This window comes from Staurois parvus, unplaced genomic scaffold (genome assembly GCF_062004578.1).
Source record: "Staurois parvus isolate SC_StPar_1 unplaced genomic scaffold, SC_StPar_1.0 ptg000464l, whole genome shotgun sequence".
Taxonomy (NCBI): Eukaryota; Metazoa; Chordata; class Amphibia; order Anura; family Ranidae; genus Staurois; species Staurois parvus.
The window spans coordinates 2,703,517-2,720,690 of NW_028318260.1; the positions used below are offsets into that span (position 1 = coordinate 2,703,517).

Genomic DNA, 17,174 nt, shown 5'->3' on the forward strand with positions numbered 1-17,174 from the left:
TCCGGCCCCCAGGGATCAATAGTGGCCAAGCGCAACAGATTGAACCACTCCCGCCAGACCGCAGAGTAAGCGGACCAAGTCGCCTCACTCACCGACCGCCGGATCCAGCCCGCAACGACTCCAAGGCAATCTCCCACAGCCAGTCGGGACAAGGAACCCCGTGTTGCTCCGCCGCCGGCGCCAACTCTCGGAATTTGTCCCACTGAAAACGAGACAAAGCGTCAGCTAAGGTGTTGTCAACCCCAGGGAGATGTACCGCATGGAGAAAAACATTCAGCTGCAAGCAACGCAACACCAAGTGGCGAAGCAGGGCCACCACCGGTCGGGAAGAAGCCGAGACCCTATTGATGACCTGAACCACCCCCAAATTGTCACAGTGAAAACGCACCTTCCGATTCCGAAAATTTTCCCCCCAAACCTCAAACGCCAACACCACTGGAAAAAGCTCCAACAGCGCCAAGTTACTGAGAAAACCCGCCTCCCGCCAGGAAGCCGGCCACGAGGCCGCACTCCACCGACCCTGGAAAAAGGCCCCATATCCCGCAGAAGCCGCCGCGTCCGTGAACAGTTCCAAATCAAAATTACTAACCGGGCCAGACATCCAAAGTGCCCGTCCATTGAAAGAATCCAAAAAGGTGTGCCACAACTGCAAATCCTCCCGATGCGCCCGAGTCAGCCGAATGAAATGAAAAGGGGAGGCAATGCCCGCCGTCGCCGCCGCCAACCGGCGGCAGAACACCCGACCCATCGGCAGGATCCGACAAGCGAAATTAAGTTTTCCCAACAAGGACTGCAAGGGCCGCAGCTGAATTTTTCGCTTCCCCTGAACCGCGCGAATTTCACCCTGGAGGGCCAACAGCTTCTCCGCAGGCAGCCGGCACTCCATTGCGCCAGAATCCAAAACGATGCCTAAGAAAGTCATCACCGAAGCCGGACCCTCCGTCTTATCAGCCGCCAAAGGAATCCCGAAACGTTCAGCAACGTGCTGCAACGTAGCAAGCAAGACCGCGCACACCCCGGAAGCCGGCGGACCCACGCAGAGAAAATCATCCAAATAATGGATGACCGAATTCACCCCCGAAACATCCCGAACCACCCACTCCACGAACGAACTGAACTTTTCAAACAACGCACAAGAGATAGAACACCCCATGGGCAAACACTTATCAACATAAAACGCGCCCTGCCAACGGCAACCCAAAAAACGAAAACTGTCCGGATGAACCGGCAACAGCCGGAACGCCGACTCAATGTCGGACTTCGCCATGAGCGCACCGCGCCCATACCGACGAACCCAGAACACTGCCGCATCAAAGGACGTGTAAGACACCGAACACGACTCCGGATCTATAGCGTCATTCACCGACCCCCCCTTAGGGAAGGACAGGTGGTGAATCAACCGAAACGCATTCGGCTCTTTCTTAGGCACCACCCCCAAGGGAGAAACTACCAGATCCGCAAACGGAGCACAAGCAAACGGACCACCCATACGACCTAACCCCACTTCCTTCCGCAACTTAGCCGAAACCACCTCAGCATGCTGCAAGGCGGAACGCAAATTCCGAGCTAATGGGGGGACCAAAGTCAAAGTACAGGGAATGCGAAAACCCTCCGAAAAACCTGCCGCCAGCAGGACCGCCGCAGCCCGATCAGGATACCTATTTAAGAAAGGCCCCATCCTTTCCACTCGCACCGGCGTCGTCCCTCTTACCCGCAGGCTCTCCGGGAGGGCCTCTACCCCGCCTGAAGCAGCGCGAGAAAGGGTGGGATCCACCGCACCCGGAACACTCGTGCCTAAACCGGCAGGACCCGCCAAAACGACAAGCGCCCTCCTGGAACTGCCAGCAAAAACCCCTACGCTTGGCGGCCGATTGTCCCGGGGAAAACGAACCACCGGCCCCGCCCTGAAAAAACGGACCAGGGGGCCTTGGCGGCGCCATGAGCCGCATCCAGAGGCCAATGTCCTTATGGTCCCAACGCAACGATGGGCGAACTGCTTGCCGCTGCCTAAACTGCTCATCATACCGAAGCCACGCAGACCCGCCGTAAACCCTGTGAGCCTCACCAATGGCATCCAGGTAACAGAACAACGCCGAGCAATGTTCCGGAGCTTTCTCCCCAATGACACTGGCCATGATTGCGAAAGCCTGCAACCAATTCGCAAAAGTACGGGGGATAAGCCGAAAACGCCGCCGCTCCGCATCCTCCCGTCTACCGTCATCAACCCGGGACCCATCGAACGGAAAACGCTCCAAAGGCAAGAGCGTGAATATGTCCACATACTCCCCGTTCCAAATTTGGTCCCGTACGTCCGACTGCAAATGCGCACCCAAGGGGCCCTCAAAACACACATACACTTCCCCCTTCGCAGAGTCCGCCACGCCGACAGGCCCGGACACCCCCGAACCATCCCCCAAAACCGCAGAAGGAACCACAGAGCCCATAACCCCAGACTCCGCGGTAACCACCCCCGTCCCAGAACTAAGCGGAGAAGAGACCCCCAGGCCCTGCACCACCCCGCTGTCCCGTCCAGGAACCGCGAGCCCGTCCCCACCGGCCGGCGGGAGCCACGCAGAAGCAGGCCCAGGGGTCCCAACACCGCCCCACTCCAGCCTCCGCAGCAAGTCCCGCAAACCGGAAATCACCTCCCCAAGACCCCCACCTAAACCTGACAGGGGAACGCCGCCAACGAACGCCGCCGAGGCCGCACCCACCATATCGGCCCGACCGCCCCCCAGCAGATCCCGCAACGCAGAAGAAAGGGAGACAGACACAGGAACAGGTAACTCACCAGGCTGCCCAGGAGACGCCCCATCAGCCGCGCGCTCTCGCTCCACCGATGAAGAGCGGCGAGCCGTCGCCCCCGCATTGGGTTCCGACAGCTCGCCCTCCGACCTCTCGTCCACCGCTCGACGTCCGGATGGCCTCCCGGTCCCAGGAGCCACGGGTCCTCCAGGGCTGTGCCGATCCAGACTCCGCCTCTGGGCACCAGCCACGCCTGTCGCCATCCCTGGGCTCAGTCCTGCAGCACTCCCAGCTGCACTCCGCCCAGCGCCGCACCTCTTCTTCCTTCTTCCTGGAGCCCCAGCTCCCGACTGTCCAGGGGGCCCACCAGCCGCATCAGGGGACATCCCGGCAGCCGCAGCCGAACGCCTCCCACGCTGAGCTCCCTCCCTGACAGACCCCCTGCCAGCGGAGGAGCCGGGACCAGCGCTCACTCTGCCTCCTCTGCGCCGTGCAGGCGGGGGGGAGGGGCTACCTCGTGAAACCCCGCCCCCCGAGCTTCCTCTGGTTTCTCCTTGCCGTGCGGGCGGGGGTGAGGGGCCACTCAGAGAAACCCCGCCCGCCGAGCTCCCCCTGCGCACTCCTCGCCGTGCGGGCGGGGGAGAGGGGCCACGCAGAGAAACCCCGCCCGCCGATCCCCCTCTGGTTCCTCCTTGCAGTGCGGGCGGGGGGGAGGGGCCACTCAGAGAAACCCCGCCCGCCGAGCTCCCGCTGTGTTCTCCTCGCCGTGCGGGCGGGGGGGAGGAGCCACGCAGAGAAACCCCGCCCGCCGAGCTCCGCCATCGCCGGGGATTCCTCCCGGCACCGCCGCTAGCAGAGGCAAGTAAGCGCCCTGCCAGTGGGGCCGGAGGGTCCCGAGGGGGGCTCCCATTGCGGCGCCGAGCTCCAACAGGGGGCGGGGCCGGACTAAAGCGCTCCGGAGGCCTAGACCTCCGAGCACGTGGGCGCACCCGCCCCCCTGCAGCTGGTGCCAAGCCCGGGTCTCCCAACAGCTCAGAGACCCGGCCCTGCAACCAGCTCGTCCCTCTGTCCTCCGCAGCCACCCGCAGCTGCCTTAAAAGGTCCTCCATACCGCACCGGTCTGAAAGGGGGAAAAAATAACAGGACCCAGCTCACATGAAGCTCCGGTCCACGCACCACGCTCTGGTCCCCCAAGCTCTGTTCCTTGCTACGTCCAGCTCCACTGACGCCCCTTCCGCAGAACCCCCCACCCTAAGGTACCACAAACCCCACCTACACTCCACATCTGGCCAATGCTATAATTCCCCAATCAATCCCCACCCCCTGGAGCTAAATTTTACCCTTTCCGTTCCCTATACCACTCTGGGCCTAGTCATGTATGCCCTGCGCTATTTCCATTCTTCCCTATTCGCTACGGGCATTTCTTTATAAAGTGCACTTTAAAGGCACAGGGGCCGGTGCTATAAACCTCCCAGGCGCAATGCATCCTGGGGAAACTTGCTTCATATTGCAAAAAAAATTTGTAATTATTTTCAATGGATTTTCATTAGTAAACCGAAAATTACGTTAACCGAGGCGTTCGTAAACCGAGGTACGCCTGTATATGTTAAAATCAGCATCTTTTTGCTAGAATTCTGAAAACAGAGGCTGTGGAGATTTTTTTATGTTCCAAGATATCTGCAAATTTCCAGAAAAAAATAAATGAATTTTAGTGCACACAAACACAACAATATGTTTTTAAAGTATAAGAGATGATGTTGCATTGAGTAAATAAATACCAGACATGCCAAAATTTATAAATTCACACCTGTAAAATGGCAGCAAACTACGGTACCTAAAACAATTCATAGGCGATACTTTAAAAATATATTAGTAATTTGTAAAGGTTTTTTAAATTGTTACTAAACCCAGGACCCTGCATTCACTATATTGGGTCACCCACAGTACACAGAACATGGAAGTGCAAATATTTTAGTAAATATAAACTGATAAATACCGTTTCTCATCAGCAGTTAGAGCAGTCTTGTGACTTCTATCAGTGTTCAGCAGAGCACTAGTTAAAGCTTGTAGGAGGAGTTTCCATTCTGCTCTAGGAGGATGCAGAACCCTTGACCTCTGTCTGGACAGTACAAACCACGCTAGCAATACACACCAAACTGAGCATGTGCAGAGTGACTCCACACAATATGTCTTATCAGGAGGAAAGAGGGGGAGACTGGAAGAAGGGGAGGATCAGAGAAGTCAGGATCAAACAACATTTTTACACAATGCAGAGGATTAACCCCTTCCACAGTGTGTACAGCAAGCATGCTTTACTGCATATACAGATTGAGTTTACTGTTGTGGGTTTGTGATGGATTTGGTAAAATGCCTATTCTGTTTTATGTTTAAAATATACATTTTATACATATTTACTTTTATACTTTTTTATATTTCTAAATATATGTGTTGTGCGTATATATATATATATATATTGTCTGCTGGGCTTTGCAGTCCTCCTTAACTTGTTTTGCTCAGAGCGATGCTCTCAACCCCTCCCTTCGCAGAGGACTTCACTTAGACTTTGGGAATGTGAGAAGGAGTGAATAGATAACGGGATGAGAAGCAAGCATCAAGTTTCTACATTTCTCCTATATTTCAACCAAGCAAAATGTGCCTTTCAGAATGTGACTGTATATACGTAATAGTGACGTATACTCTATTGTTCTCTATGTATAAAAAGGTTAAGCACCGCCCTGCAATAAACAGAGATGAGATGATGTGAAAGTGGTTGTACTGGACAGTTGTCCGTGTAATTATTTTCCGGCGTGCACGCAATCCATATCTCAAAATTAGGAACAGCAGCAGAAATCCTACCCTGAGCCCGATTGTGGTTCTCCCAACATTTTTAGCTGGCTGCCCAATGAGGGGCCCCAGGTTCTGATCGATGGAAGGCCGCATGAGGGACTGAGCGGCTGGCTGGGACAGACCAAAATAGATTTGCGCACCCCTGAGAGTACGGTAGGTACTTTTTATACGTACCACTGTACGATTTGTTTCTGTCCAGTCCTAGCAGCCAGTTTTGTCGGCTTCCAGAGGTCATCTAGAGTTGCAGGTAATTTTTATTTCTCGCCTGGGGCTGTTTAACGAACCTGCCATTGGATCTCTGCTGACTGTGTATTTGTTCAGTGTCTGTCGTCCTGTGCGACTGTGATAACTCAGTAGACTGAAAGATAAGTTGCAATGAGTGTCCTGACCAGGTGAGCTGTGGGCCCCTGGAAGATGGAACCTTGCAATATGTTGCAATTGGGTGTTCGGCCAGGTGAGCTGTGGGCCCCTGAAGAGACGGAACCTTGCAACAAGCGTCTACGGACGGTGACTCGGGGTTGACGGTGTGAGACCCCTGAGGGTTTAGTTCAGCTGCTGAGGCTTCACGGAGCGAGGGGCGGCAGGTGTAATGTCCTGTTCTGAGTGTATTTGTGAATCACTGTTTGTTCTGAGATAAGACAGAAAGCAACGGAATAGGGATATTAATCTAATAGTTGCCTTCGCTGCCTCTGAAACCGTTAGCTGAAACTACGGTGAAAGAACAGAACAGAGTGAGAAGTTGGGTGACCCAGAGAGAGGGGGGAATATGGGTCAGAAGATAGTCAAGCCACAGAAAGGATTATTAGTATGTGATATTGTAAAGAGGAGAGAAGGAAGTGAAGCAGTTAAAAAGTTATCTAAAGTAGCGAAAGTTTGTAAACTGAAGGTCAGGATTGGCATAAATTATTGCAGGAACAGAAAGGAATGTTATGTGATAAAGGTTTGCTGAACGTGACAGAAGTTTGGTACAGAACTGGAAAAGTGTTGCATAAAGAAGGATAGTTGGAAGAAATTCAAGAAAATGGCAATTGTATAATTTATGTGTATCACAAAATTGTAAATGGAAGTGTGCTAAAACCACCGCCCTATGTTGGAATGTGGGGTGGAGGAGGGGAGGGACAGCCCTGCCCTTCATCTAACGCCCACTTTATGCCCACCACCCCAGCCCTGCCCAGTACACTTCCTACTAGCAGCCATCTTGCTACACCTGTGTTGTCACTTCCTGCCCTGCCCAGTACACTTCCTGCTAGCAGCCATCTTGCTACACCTGTGTTGTCACTTCCTGCCCTGCCCAGTACACTTTCTGCTAGCAGCCATCTTGCTATACCTGTGTTGTCACTTCCTGCCCAGCCCAGTGCACTTCCGTCCGGTGGCCATCTTGGTACACCCAGAAGGCCTAAACAAGGAGTTTATGCAGTTCTCCCTGTTCTAAACCAGGATGGTTCCTACCACACTCCCGTTTTCCCCAATATGGAAGCGTCACCTTCACAAGCCGAATACATGAATGACAATGCATCTGAATGGAGTGATCAACAGTTGCAAGCAACAAGGGCGCCAATAAATTTGACTCCCAAACCCACGCACAGTGGAGTACAACCTAAACAGGAACAGTACACAAGACAACACCGACATTCAAGATTACCGGAAGGGGCACCGGTAATGTATGTCGCTTTTACCCCATCACAAGCAGCGGCCTTAGTGATGAGTCTGCCTGACCCAGAGAAACAGCCAATGCCCTTTTACCGCAGGGTAGTGCAGATACAAGAAACTTACTCAGCTGCTTGGAAAGACCTGCTCAGTCTATGCCAAATTAAAGCAGAACATGTTTTCTGGCCAGTTATGCAGATGGCCTTCAATGATGCCTGCCTGACAAGTGTTATTTCCTATTCTTCAGGCGTGGAGTTTTGTGCCCAGCTCCATGACTGGGCAAAGGAGAAATTAGCGGATCAGACTACCACGATTCAAGACATCACCCAAGATAAAGGGGAGTCTGTGGAGAAGTATTATGCCAGACTCATACAGGCCTTTGATGATCTGGGCTTCTCTCAATATGAAAAGGCACACACACACATGCTCTCAACTGCTTTTGTCTCAGGGCTCAAAGAGGATATTAGGAAAGGTCTGATGGTGGCCCGCCCTGAATACCGCTCTATGAAGATGTCTGACTTACTGTTGGTGGCCAGAGGCATAGAAAACCAAAAAGGGAAAAAAAAACAGCGCCTCTTATGGTGGTCAATGACGAAGATCCCACCTACACTCGTCCACCACCTTTGCCAAATATCAGGGAAAGGATCACCTGTTATAACTGTGGGAAACGGGGACACTTTAGAAGAGAATGCAGAGCCCCAAGATATCCCAGATAAGACAGGGACCCCCGGGAAGGGCAGCGCAGATATCAACCACCACTCCCCAACTCTCGTTAGGAAATTGGCAAACCCGTGTCACCCCTTATGGCAGTATTCTCGAACAAGACTGGGGGACCGTGTAGCTGTAATCCAGGATATTCCCCAACCTAAAGCAGCTAAACAACTGCATGCCTTTCTTGGACTCATATCCTACTGCAGGGCATGGATCCCTGATGCATCGGTCCGTATGCAACCACTCTATGATGCTCTCAAGTCTGTTCCATTTACCTTGTCAAGCGAGGCCCTGGACACTTTTATTCTGCTGAATCAAGCAATATCCACCGCTCCTGCCTTGGGACTTCCAGATTATGAGAAACCTTTCAAACTGTGTCAGAAAAGCAAGGCCATGCCACGGAGGTCCTAGCTCAAGAACATGGAGGGCAAACCAGACCCATTGGGTACTATTCTTATCATTTGGATCCCGTAGCTAGGGGTGGTCCTTCATCTCTAAGAGCTGTCTTCGCTGCTCAAGCACTATTGGACAGAACTTCAGACCTCGTTTTACCACACCCCGTTTCTTCTGGCACCGCATGACATTGCTGCCATCCTGAAATCAAGTACAACCCCGACACCTGTCCACGGCCAGACATCTACGGTTGCAAATCTCCCTCCTCATTTCTGACAATGTGACCCTCCAAAGGTGTCTCACCCTCAAACCAGCCACCCTTCTGCCATTTTTCGAGGGGGGAGAAGAAGGCGAAGGTGAAGAAGGAGACCCCTGCACTACTCCACATGACTGCCTTGAAATGATGCGCATGGAAACCACACATCTCCCTACAGTGAGTGAAATTCCTCTGGAAAACTCTGATTACACACTTTTTGTGGATGGCTCCAGATATGCAGATGAAGGAGGCAAGTACCACACAGGTTATGCTGTGATCTTGGAATTTGAAATTCTACAAGCAGGAGCATTATCACCAACTTTCTCTGCCCAGGAAGCAGAGCTTCAAGCCCTCATTACAGCGTGTAAGATGGCAGAAGGTAAAAGAGCCAATATTTACACAGACTCAAGGTACGCCTTTGGAGTAGCTCATGACTTTGGTATGATCTGGAAAGCCAGAGGTTTTCTGACAGCGGCTGGAACACCGGTAATACACGGCACAGCCATCAAGGATTTAATGGAAGCACTGCTCCTGCCTGACCAAGTGGCTGTCTTGAAGGTTAAAGCACATGGTAAACTGAATTCTCAAGAGGCCAGAGGGAACCACTTGGCGGATATAGCTGCCAAAGAAGCAGCGAAAAACCAACAAAAAACGTCTGAGGTGGCTGAAGAGGAGAGAGTGAGACCTCAGTACAGATACTTTTGGCGGTGCATGTGCCATCTGATAAGCAATACCTGATTTCTAAAGATGAGCGAATCGAACATGACGAAGTGGAATTCGTTCCGAAGATTTGGAAAAATTCTATTCGCGACGAATCCGAAGATTAGCAAACTTCGGATGCACGAATCGAATTTTCCCAAAAATGGCGGCGACATGTGTGGCGACGGAGAAAATGGACAGAGAAGATGGGGCGGGGATCTCTGGGAAGGCGCGCAGACAAGGCGCGCTGACCCATAATGCATTCATGACATGTGATCGCATTAGCCAATCAGCAGCCAGCCAGCACTGTGTAATGGTGGAGCTATAAATCGCGGCCATCTTAGAATTCTCCATTAGCCTCCGGTCATTCAAGAGAGACAGACCTGTGTGTATTAAGGGACAGAGTTAGGGCCACAGAGACTTTAGGGCCACAGAATCGTTACTCAGGGACACAGAATCGTTACTCAGGGACACAGAATCGTTACTCAGGGACACAGAATCGTTACTTAGGGCCACAGCTATCAAAGAATCGAAAATTTAAAGTGACATACACCCTTTTTTTTTTGGTGGCTGTCGTGCACAGTTGGTGCTGCAGTTTGCCGATTGTGCAAAATAAACTGACTTTCTGCTTCACAACCACTATTGTACGTTCAAAGAGTTAAATCCATTTACACGCCGGCTGGCGGTAATATTTTTTGGGTGATTAGTGCATTCCAGTGACACAAACGTACAGTTTCCAGCCAACGGCAAGCTGCAATTGACCGATTGTGTACAATAAACTGACTTTCTGCTTCACAACCACTATTGTACGTTCAAAGAGTTAGATCCATTTACACGCCGGGTGGCGGTAATATTTTTTGGGTGATTAGTGCATTCCAGTGACCTAAACGTACAGTTTCCAGCCAACGGCAAGCTGCAATTGACCGATTGTGTACAATAAACTGACTTTCTGCTTCACAACCACTATTGTACGTTCAAAGAGTTAAATCCATATACACGCCGGGTGGCGGTAATATTTTTTGGGTGATTAGTGCATTCCAGTGACATAAACGTACAGTTTACAGCCAACGGCAAGCTGCAATTGACCGATTGTGCTAAATAAACTGACTTTCTGCTTCACAACCACTATTGTACGTTCAAAGAGTTAAATACGTTTTTATTTTTGGGGTGCTTATTGAATTAAAGAGTATGTCAGACAACACGCAGAGGAGTGGCAGAGGAGGCAATGTTTCAGGAGCGAGCAGACGTGGCAGCAGAGGAAGGGGTCGAGGCAGCACTAGTCGCAGCCAGAGGCCAGTGCTCCCGGTGTCATCCAGTGGTCGTGTCTCCACCGACAACCCTGCCGTCATCGATTGGTTGACTCGGTCATCTTCCTCTTCCCAGGTCACCTCTGACACCTACAGCCAACGGTCGGTGGGTACGTCAGACATAACCGTTAGTTGGCATGGCCCGGGAGCAAGCCCACTGAAATCACGTGTCCTCGACCTGCCCCTGTCCTTTGGTGTTCCCTCACCAAGCGAAGTATCGCATGCTGTGGGCTCAGCCCCACTGTACAGTGAGGAAGAGCTAACAGAGGGCGGTCAGGAACGGGGGGAGACATCCGCCTCTTCAGCAGCCAGGCGAAGAAGTACTGGCGAGGAGAGTGGCTCGGTAGCCGGTCTAGAGACAGGTCTGTCTCCTGACCCACACGCAGCCGAGGGTGCTAGTAGTGACGCGGAGACCCTAATTGATGATGATGAGGCTGATCGCACTTGGCAGCCTCGTCGTCATCAGGCTATTGCTTCCGCATCATCAGGAGAAGAGGGTGCCAGCTTGCCAGCGAGCAAAACAGTCGGTGGGTTGCCCAGGAGGCAGCAGGGTCGCAGCAGTGTCAGTGGAGCCAAACGGCCATGGAGTAGAGCACCAGATCCACTGCAGCCTACCACCACGGCCAGTAGTGGTGCCGGTGTGCACGGAGGAAGTAGCAGTCAGCCAGTGAGGAGTAGCGGGGGCAAAGTTTCCTACTCGGCGGGTGTGGCAATTTTTCGTCAACCTGCCCGAGGAAGTAAACGTAGCCGTATGTCGACTATATGGCCAGAAAGTCAAGCGTGGCCAGGGGGCCAATGTTGGGACTACAGCGTTGCGTCAGCATATGCAGCGTCGCCATTCGGTGGCCTGAGAAAACCGTGATAAAGATACGGCGGTTCTGCCTGCCCCAGCCCCCGCTCCATCACCCGCTCCGTTACTTGCTCCGTCACCCGACGTCAATCGCCCTCTATCAGCCAGTCAAGGCTCCAACACCTCTGCTGAGGGGAGTTGTCGCTCGTTGGCATCTTCCGCTCGTTCATGGCTCACTCTGCCATGGGCCTCTTGGGTATCCCAGAAGCTGCTCAGCGGGTCAGGGCAATAAAGCTCCCGGTTCGCAGGTTGTTCCGTCTTATGGATGGAAGTACGACGGTATATGATCTTCTTCGCACCCACGGCATAACTTCGTAGAATTTCTGCATTGCATCTGCAATCACAACACTGACTTCCCGGATCGCCACTCAGCCATTGGACTCTTGATAGTCGTCTCCCCACACTGCTGCTGGGGGGACTTTTTAACCTAGGCCTGTGTATGGTCTTCAATTGAAGCTGCTTCCGCTCCGCCACTCTGCCATTGGACTCTTGATAGTCGTCTCCCCACGCTGCTGCTGGGGGGACTTTTTAACCTAGGCCTGTGTATGGCCTTCAATTGAAGCTGCTTCTGCTCCGCCACTCTGCCATTGGACTCTTGATAGTCGTCTCCCCACACTGCTGCTGGGGGGACTTTTTAACATAGGCCTCTGTATGGCCTTCAATTTAAGCTGCTTACGCTTCGCCACTCTGCCATGGGCCCCTGTACCGCCTCCTCTTGCTGCTGCCAGGTCCAGAGTGTGTCATGGGTCCCTGTACGGCCTCCCATTGCTGCTGACTTCATCGCCAGACTCTGCCATGTGCCACTTTCAGGTCTCCTTACACTGTTGGTGGGTTCCATTTTGTGATAGGGTGCTGTATGGCCTTCCATTGCTGCTGCCTCCACCGCCACCCTGCGCCATGTGCCTCTGTCGTCTGCTCGCGCTGCTGACGGCTTCCGCTTTTTAACCGAGGCCTGTGTTTGGCTTCCGAATACTGCTGCATCCACCGCCACCCTGCGCCATGTGTCTCTGTCGTCTGCTCACGCTGCTGACGGCTTCCGCTTTTTAACCTAGGCCTGTGTATGGCTTCAGAATAATGCTGCCTACACCGCCACCCTGTGCCATGTGCCTCTGTCGTCTGCTCACGCTGCTGCCAGGTCCATACTGATTCATGGCCCCCTGTACCGGCTCCTCATGAACGTGGTTCAGCGGGTTTGCATCACTTAACGGCAAATCGTTGACAAATGCTGGGACGTTCAGTGTTGTGCGCATTAAGCCAGACACCAAAGGGCAGCACAGACCTGTTATTACTCGCTCAAGCATGGCTGAACAAAACCAGTCTCTACCACAAATTGGACCCAGACCTGCCCAGGGTCTCGTAAGTAGATTGCACGAAGGAGTAGAGTTCGTTATTGGAATTAACTGTGAGGGACTTTTAAACCTAGGCCTGTGTATGGCCTTCAATTGAAGTTGCTTCTGCTCCGCCACTCTGCCATTGGACTCTTGATAGTCGTCTCCCCACGCTGCTGCTGGGGGGACTTTTTAACATAGGCCTCTGTATGGCCTTCAATTTTAGCTGCTTACGCTCCGCCACTCTGCCATGGGCCCCTGTACCGCCTCCTCATGCTGCTGCCAGGCCCGTAATCTGCCATGGGCCCCCGTACCGACTCCTCATGCTGCTGCCAGGCCCGTAATCTGTCATGGGCCCCTGTACCGCCTCCTCATGCTGCTGCCAGGTCCAGAGTGTGTCATGGGTCCCTGTACGGCCTCCCATTGCTGCTGTCTCCATCGCCACACTCTGCCATGTGCCACTTTCAGGTCTCCTCACACTGCTGGTGGGTTCCATTTTGTCATAGGGTGCTGTATGTCCTCCCATTGCTACTGCCCCCACCGCCACACTGTGGCTCCACACTCTGGTTTTGGCCCCGTGACTGCCCAAATGAGTGAAGTGTACGGTGATTCTAAGATCGACGGCACTCATCTGCATGTCATACTGACTGACAGTATTATTTCTCTTCCCCAGCAGACTCCAAGGGCATTTAAATTAAAGGTACAGTGTTCTGCACTAATATAAAGGCTCTCTGAAGCCTAGAAACACCCTTTTTATAAGTTAAATTCGCAGCGAATATATTCGGCTCGAAGCGAATTTATTCCGTGAATTCAGCGAATCAGCTGAACCGAATTTTTGAATAATTCGCTCAACTCTACTGATTTCTATGCAAATGGACGCTTATACAGAAGAAAGGCTGGAATGGATTGATAAAGGAGCAGACTACGATGGAGAATTGTATTCGATGAAAGGAAAAAACTTGTTTACCAAAACATATGTATCCAGCAGTTGTCCAATGGGCCCATGGACATGCACATCTCTCTAAGAACTTAATGAATTCACTGATCAGCAAGTAATACTTGGCTCCAGGGATAAATACTTTAACCAGAAATTACTGCGCCTCGTGTGTAGTATGTGCAAAATGCAACCCGGGGAGGATGGAAAAGACACCGCAGAAACATCTGGCAAAACCCCTCTATCCATTCCAGAGGATACAGATTGATCATATACAGATGCCAAAAAGTGGACGATATGAATATGCCCTAGTGGTGGTGGACATGTTCTCTGGTGTGTCGGAAGCCTATGCTGTTACAAACATGACAGCCAAGACCACGGCTAAGAAACTACTGAGTGAGGTAGTCTGTAGATTTGGGGTCCCAGAGGTGATAGTGATCAGGGTCCAGCCTTCACAGCAACCCTTACAAAAGAGATTTGGACAGCACTGGGGGTCGAGTTGGCCCTACACACCCCATATCACCCTCAAAGCAGTGTGAAGGTAGAAAGGATGAATGGGACTCTAAAAAACAGGATGCTAAAGATGGCCCAAGAGACTAACATGAGTTGGCCAGACAGTTTGCCTATTGCTCTGTTTAGTGTCAGACACACCCCCCGGGGGAAACATGCCCTGTCCCCTTAAGAAATTTTGTTTAGTTCAGCCCCCAGACTTGGCTGTTACTTTCCGCAACAGTTGCAATTACAATCTGATGTGTTAATTGATTATGTGACTGCATTATCACGTGAATTAACCCGTATCCATGTCCAAGTGTTTTCTCCATTCCAGATTCTGAGTCAGATACAGGAACTCACAGCCTATTACCCGGAGATTGGGTATTAGTAAAGATATTTATGAGGAAACATTCCCTTGAGCCAAGATATGATGGTCCCTTCCAAGTTCTGCTGACCACAGCCCCTTCTGTCAAGGTGGCCGGGAAGAACACTTGGATACACACCGCCCACTGCAAGAAAGTCCCAACCCCTGAGGAAAAGGTGTCATCTACACCATGACAACTATGTTGTATATCCTTTTTCTTATAAGTCTGACAGAGGCTCAACAGGTGGATATCACCGAAATAGGTGACACCACTATATTTTGGTACAACTCATCCAACACTCATGTAGCTATTTTCACCATTGATTTCTGTAGTATAGATCCCATGTGGTGCTATGACCATAATCTATATGATCTTGACATAATGAGCATGTTCCGATAGTAGTGAGTAAATATACATATGTGTCACGGATGATTACTGGGAACCAAAAGATTAGAACCAGATTGGAAGGGATTTGGACTGGTGAGTGTGCCCTTGCAAAGGTCATTATGCCTCTCCACATCCTAGCAGAAATTACCCCTGACCCAACGCCTGGCCGTAGGAGGAAGCGAAAAGCTCCTTCTGGCAGTTTTGACCCACATGTGTATTTAGATGCCATTGGAGTCCCAAGGGGGTGCCTAATGAATTTAAAGCCAGAGACAAAGTAAAAGCAGGCTTTGAATCCCTGATTCCCATGATAACTGTTAATAAAAATGTAGACTGGATAAATTACATATACTACAACCAATAGAGGTTTGTGAATTACACCAGAGATGCCCTCCAAGGAATCGTTGACCAGTTAGCCCCTACATCCTACATGATATTCCAGAATAGGATGGCTCTGGACATGATTTTAGCAGAAAAAAAGTGGTGTCTGTAAAATGATAGAAGGAACTGGAACATGTTGTACATATATTCCTGACAATACTGGCCCGAATGGTAAGGTTACATTGGCTATAAAGAAATTAGAAGATCTGTCAGTGGAGCTGAAAAAGAACTCAGGTATCTCAGACCCGTGGGATCAATATTTTAGCTGGATGAGTGGGTGGCAAAAAGTGCTCGCCCAAATAGGGGTAACGGTATTAATAATTCTAGTTCTTTTAGCTCTGATTGTATGTTGTATTCTACCATTTGTAAAGAAGTTAATAAGCAAGGTTGTAGACAACAGCACACCTATATTTCTCCATCAAGAAGAGGAGGACCCCCTTGTGACGGAAGAGGATAAACCTTTCACTCCTCTACAGTCCCTCCCCGTCAACAGCAATTTCACAATTTTGTAGGGATAGCATCTGACTTCCTTATGTACAAAGTCTGTGGCAAGGGGGGTGATGAAATAGTCATCACTTGTCTAACGTACAGCATAAAAGAGTTCCAAGGTACATAAGGACAGATGAGCTAGGCTTTATAGGGACAGAGTAAAATAGTCATTTTAAGGGGGGACTGTGATGGATTTGGTAAAATGCCTATTCTGTTTTATGTTTAAAATATACATTTTATACATATTTACTTTTATACTTTTTTATATTTCTAAATATATGTGTTGTGCGTATATATATATATATATATATATATATATATATATATTGTCTGCTGGGCTTTGCAGTCCTCCTTAACTTGTTTTGCTCAGAGCGATGCTCTCAACCCCTCCCTTCGCAGAGGACTTCACTTAGACTTTGGGAATGTGAGGAGGAGTGAATAGATAACGGGATGAGAAGCAAGCATCAAGTTTCTACATTTCTCCTATATTTCAACCAAGCAAAATGTGCCTTTTAGAATGTGACTGTATATACGTAATAGTGACGTATACTCTATTGTTTTCTATGTATAAAAGGTTAAGCACCACCCTGCAATAAACAGAGATGAGATGATGTGAACGTGGTTGTATTGGACAGTTGTCCGTGTAATTATTTTCCGGCGTGCACGCAATCCATATCTCAAAATTAGGAACAGCAGCAGAAATCCTACCCTGAGGCCGATTGTGGTTCTCCCAACCTTTTTAGGTTTAGTAACACTTTAATTCTGATGTTTATGGCAATACCTCACATGTTTGGTGCAATCACTGTTTACATATGAGTGCAGGACCTACATGTGCATTTTGCATTTGAGTGTGAGCACAAGTAGATAAGGGTACTTTACATTTTTAAAATGTATTTTATTCAAAATGTTTTTTCCTAAATCCTCATCTCTTCCAGCTTCATTCATGACAGAGGAGATGGGGAAGTGAATGTTCCTCCATCCCTTCTGGGCACGGCCAGTCCGAATGTTTACAGCAGTCCCGGGCTGCCCAGTGAAACAGGAAAGCCTGGGAAATAGTTCAATAGGAGGGGGCCCTTCTGAATGCTGTAAAAGTAAGGATTGAGTAATTAGTTAAGAATTATTTTCTGGAGTTGAGCTTAAATTTCTTTGTCTCTTACTTACTGGGGAAATAAACCCCCCTAGCCAAGGAAGCTGCCATCTCAGCCTCTGTTTAATCTACAGTTGCCATGGTGCTGCACATGTGATCTTTTATGAAACCAGCTATTCAATTGCTTGACAGTTTTGTTGAGAGCACAAGCAACTGTGCTAGATATCATTCATGGGATGTCTTTCAGGAAAGAGTTAAA

At 50.3% G+C, this 17,174-nt stretch overlaps 1 protein-coding gene across 1 annotated transcript; it reads right to left on the reverse strand.

The window, feature by feature from the left end:
• Positions 1 to 236: 236 nt before the first annotated feature.
• LOC149452789 (uncharacterized) lies at positions 237 to 2,020 on the reverse strand. The gene is made up of 2 exons (XM_089688977.1): positions 389 to 2,020; positions 237 to 341 (listed from the first exon to the last, which is right to left on the reverse strand). Exons 1-2 carry the CDS (start codon positions 2,018 to 2,020, stop codon positions 237 to 239), a joined length of 1,737 nt encoding a protein of 578 aa, XP_089545103.1.
• Positions 2,021 to 17,174: the final 15,154 nt, after the last annotated feature.

Excerpts from the sequence above, each read along its gene's own strand:
- LOC149452789 (XM_089688977.1), bottom strand. The coding sequence starts at position 2,020 with ATGAGCAGTTTAGGCAGCGGCAAGCAGTTCGCCCATCGTTGCGTTGGG. Across the intron at positions 342-388 it reads AAAATTTTCGGAATCGGAAG|GGTCTCGGCTTCTTCCCGAC; the intron begins GTGCGTTTTCAC and ends GGTCATCAATAG.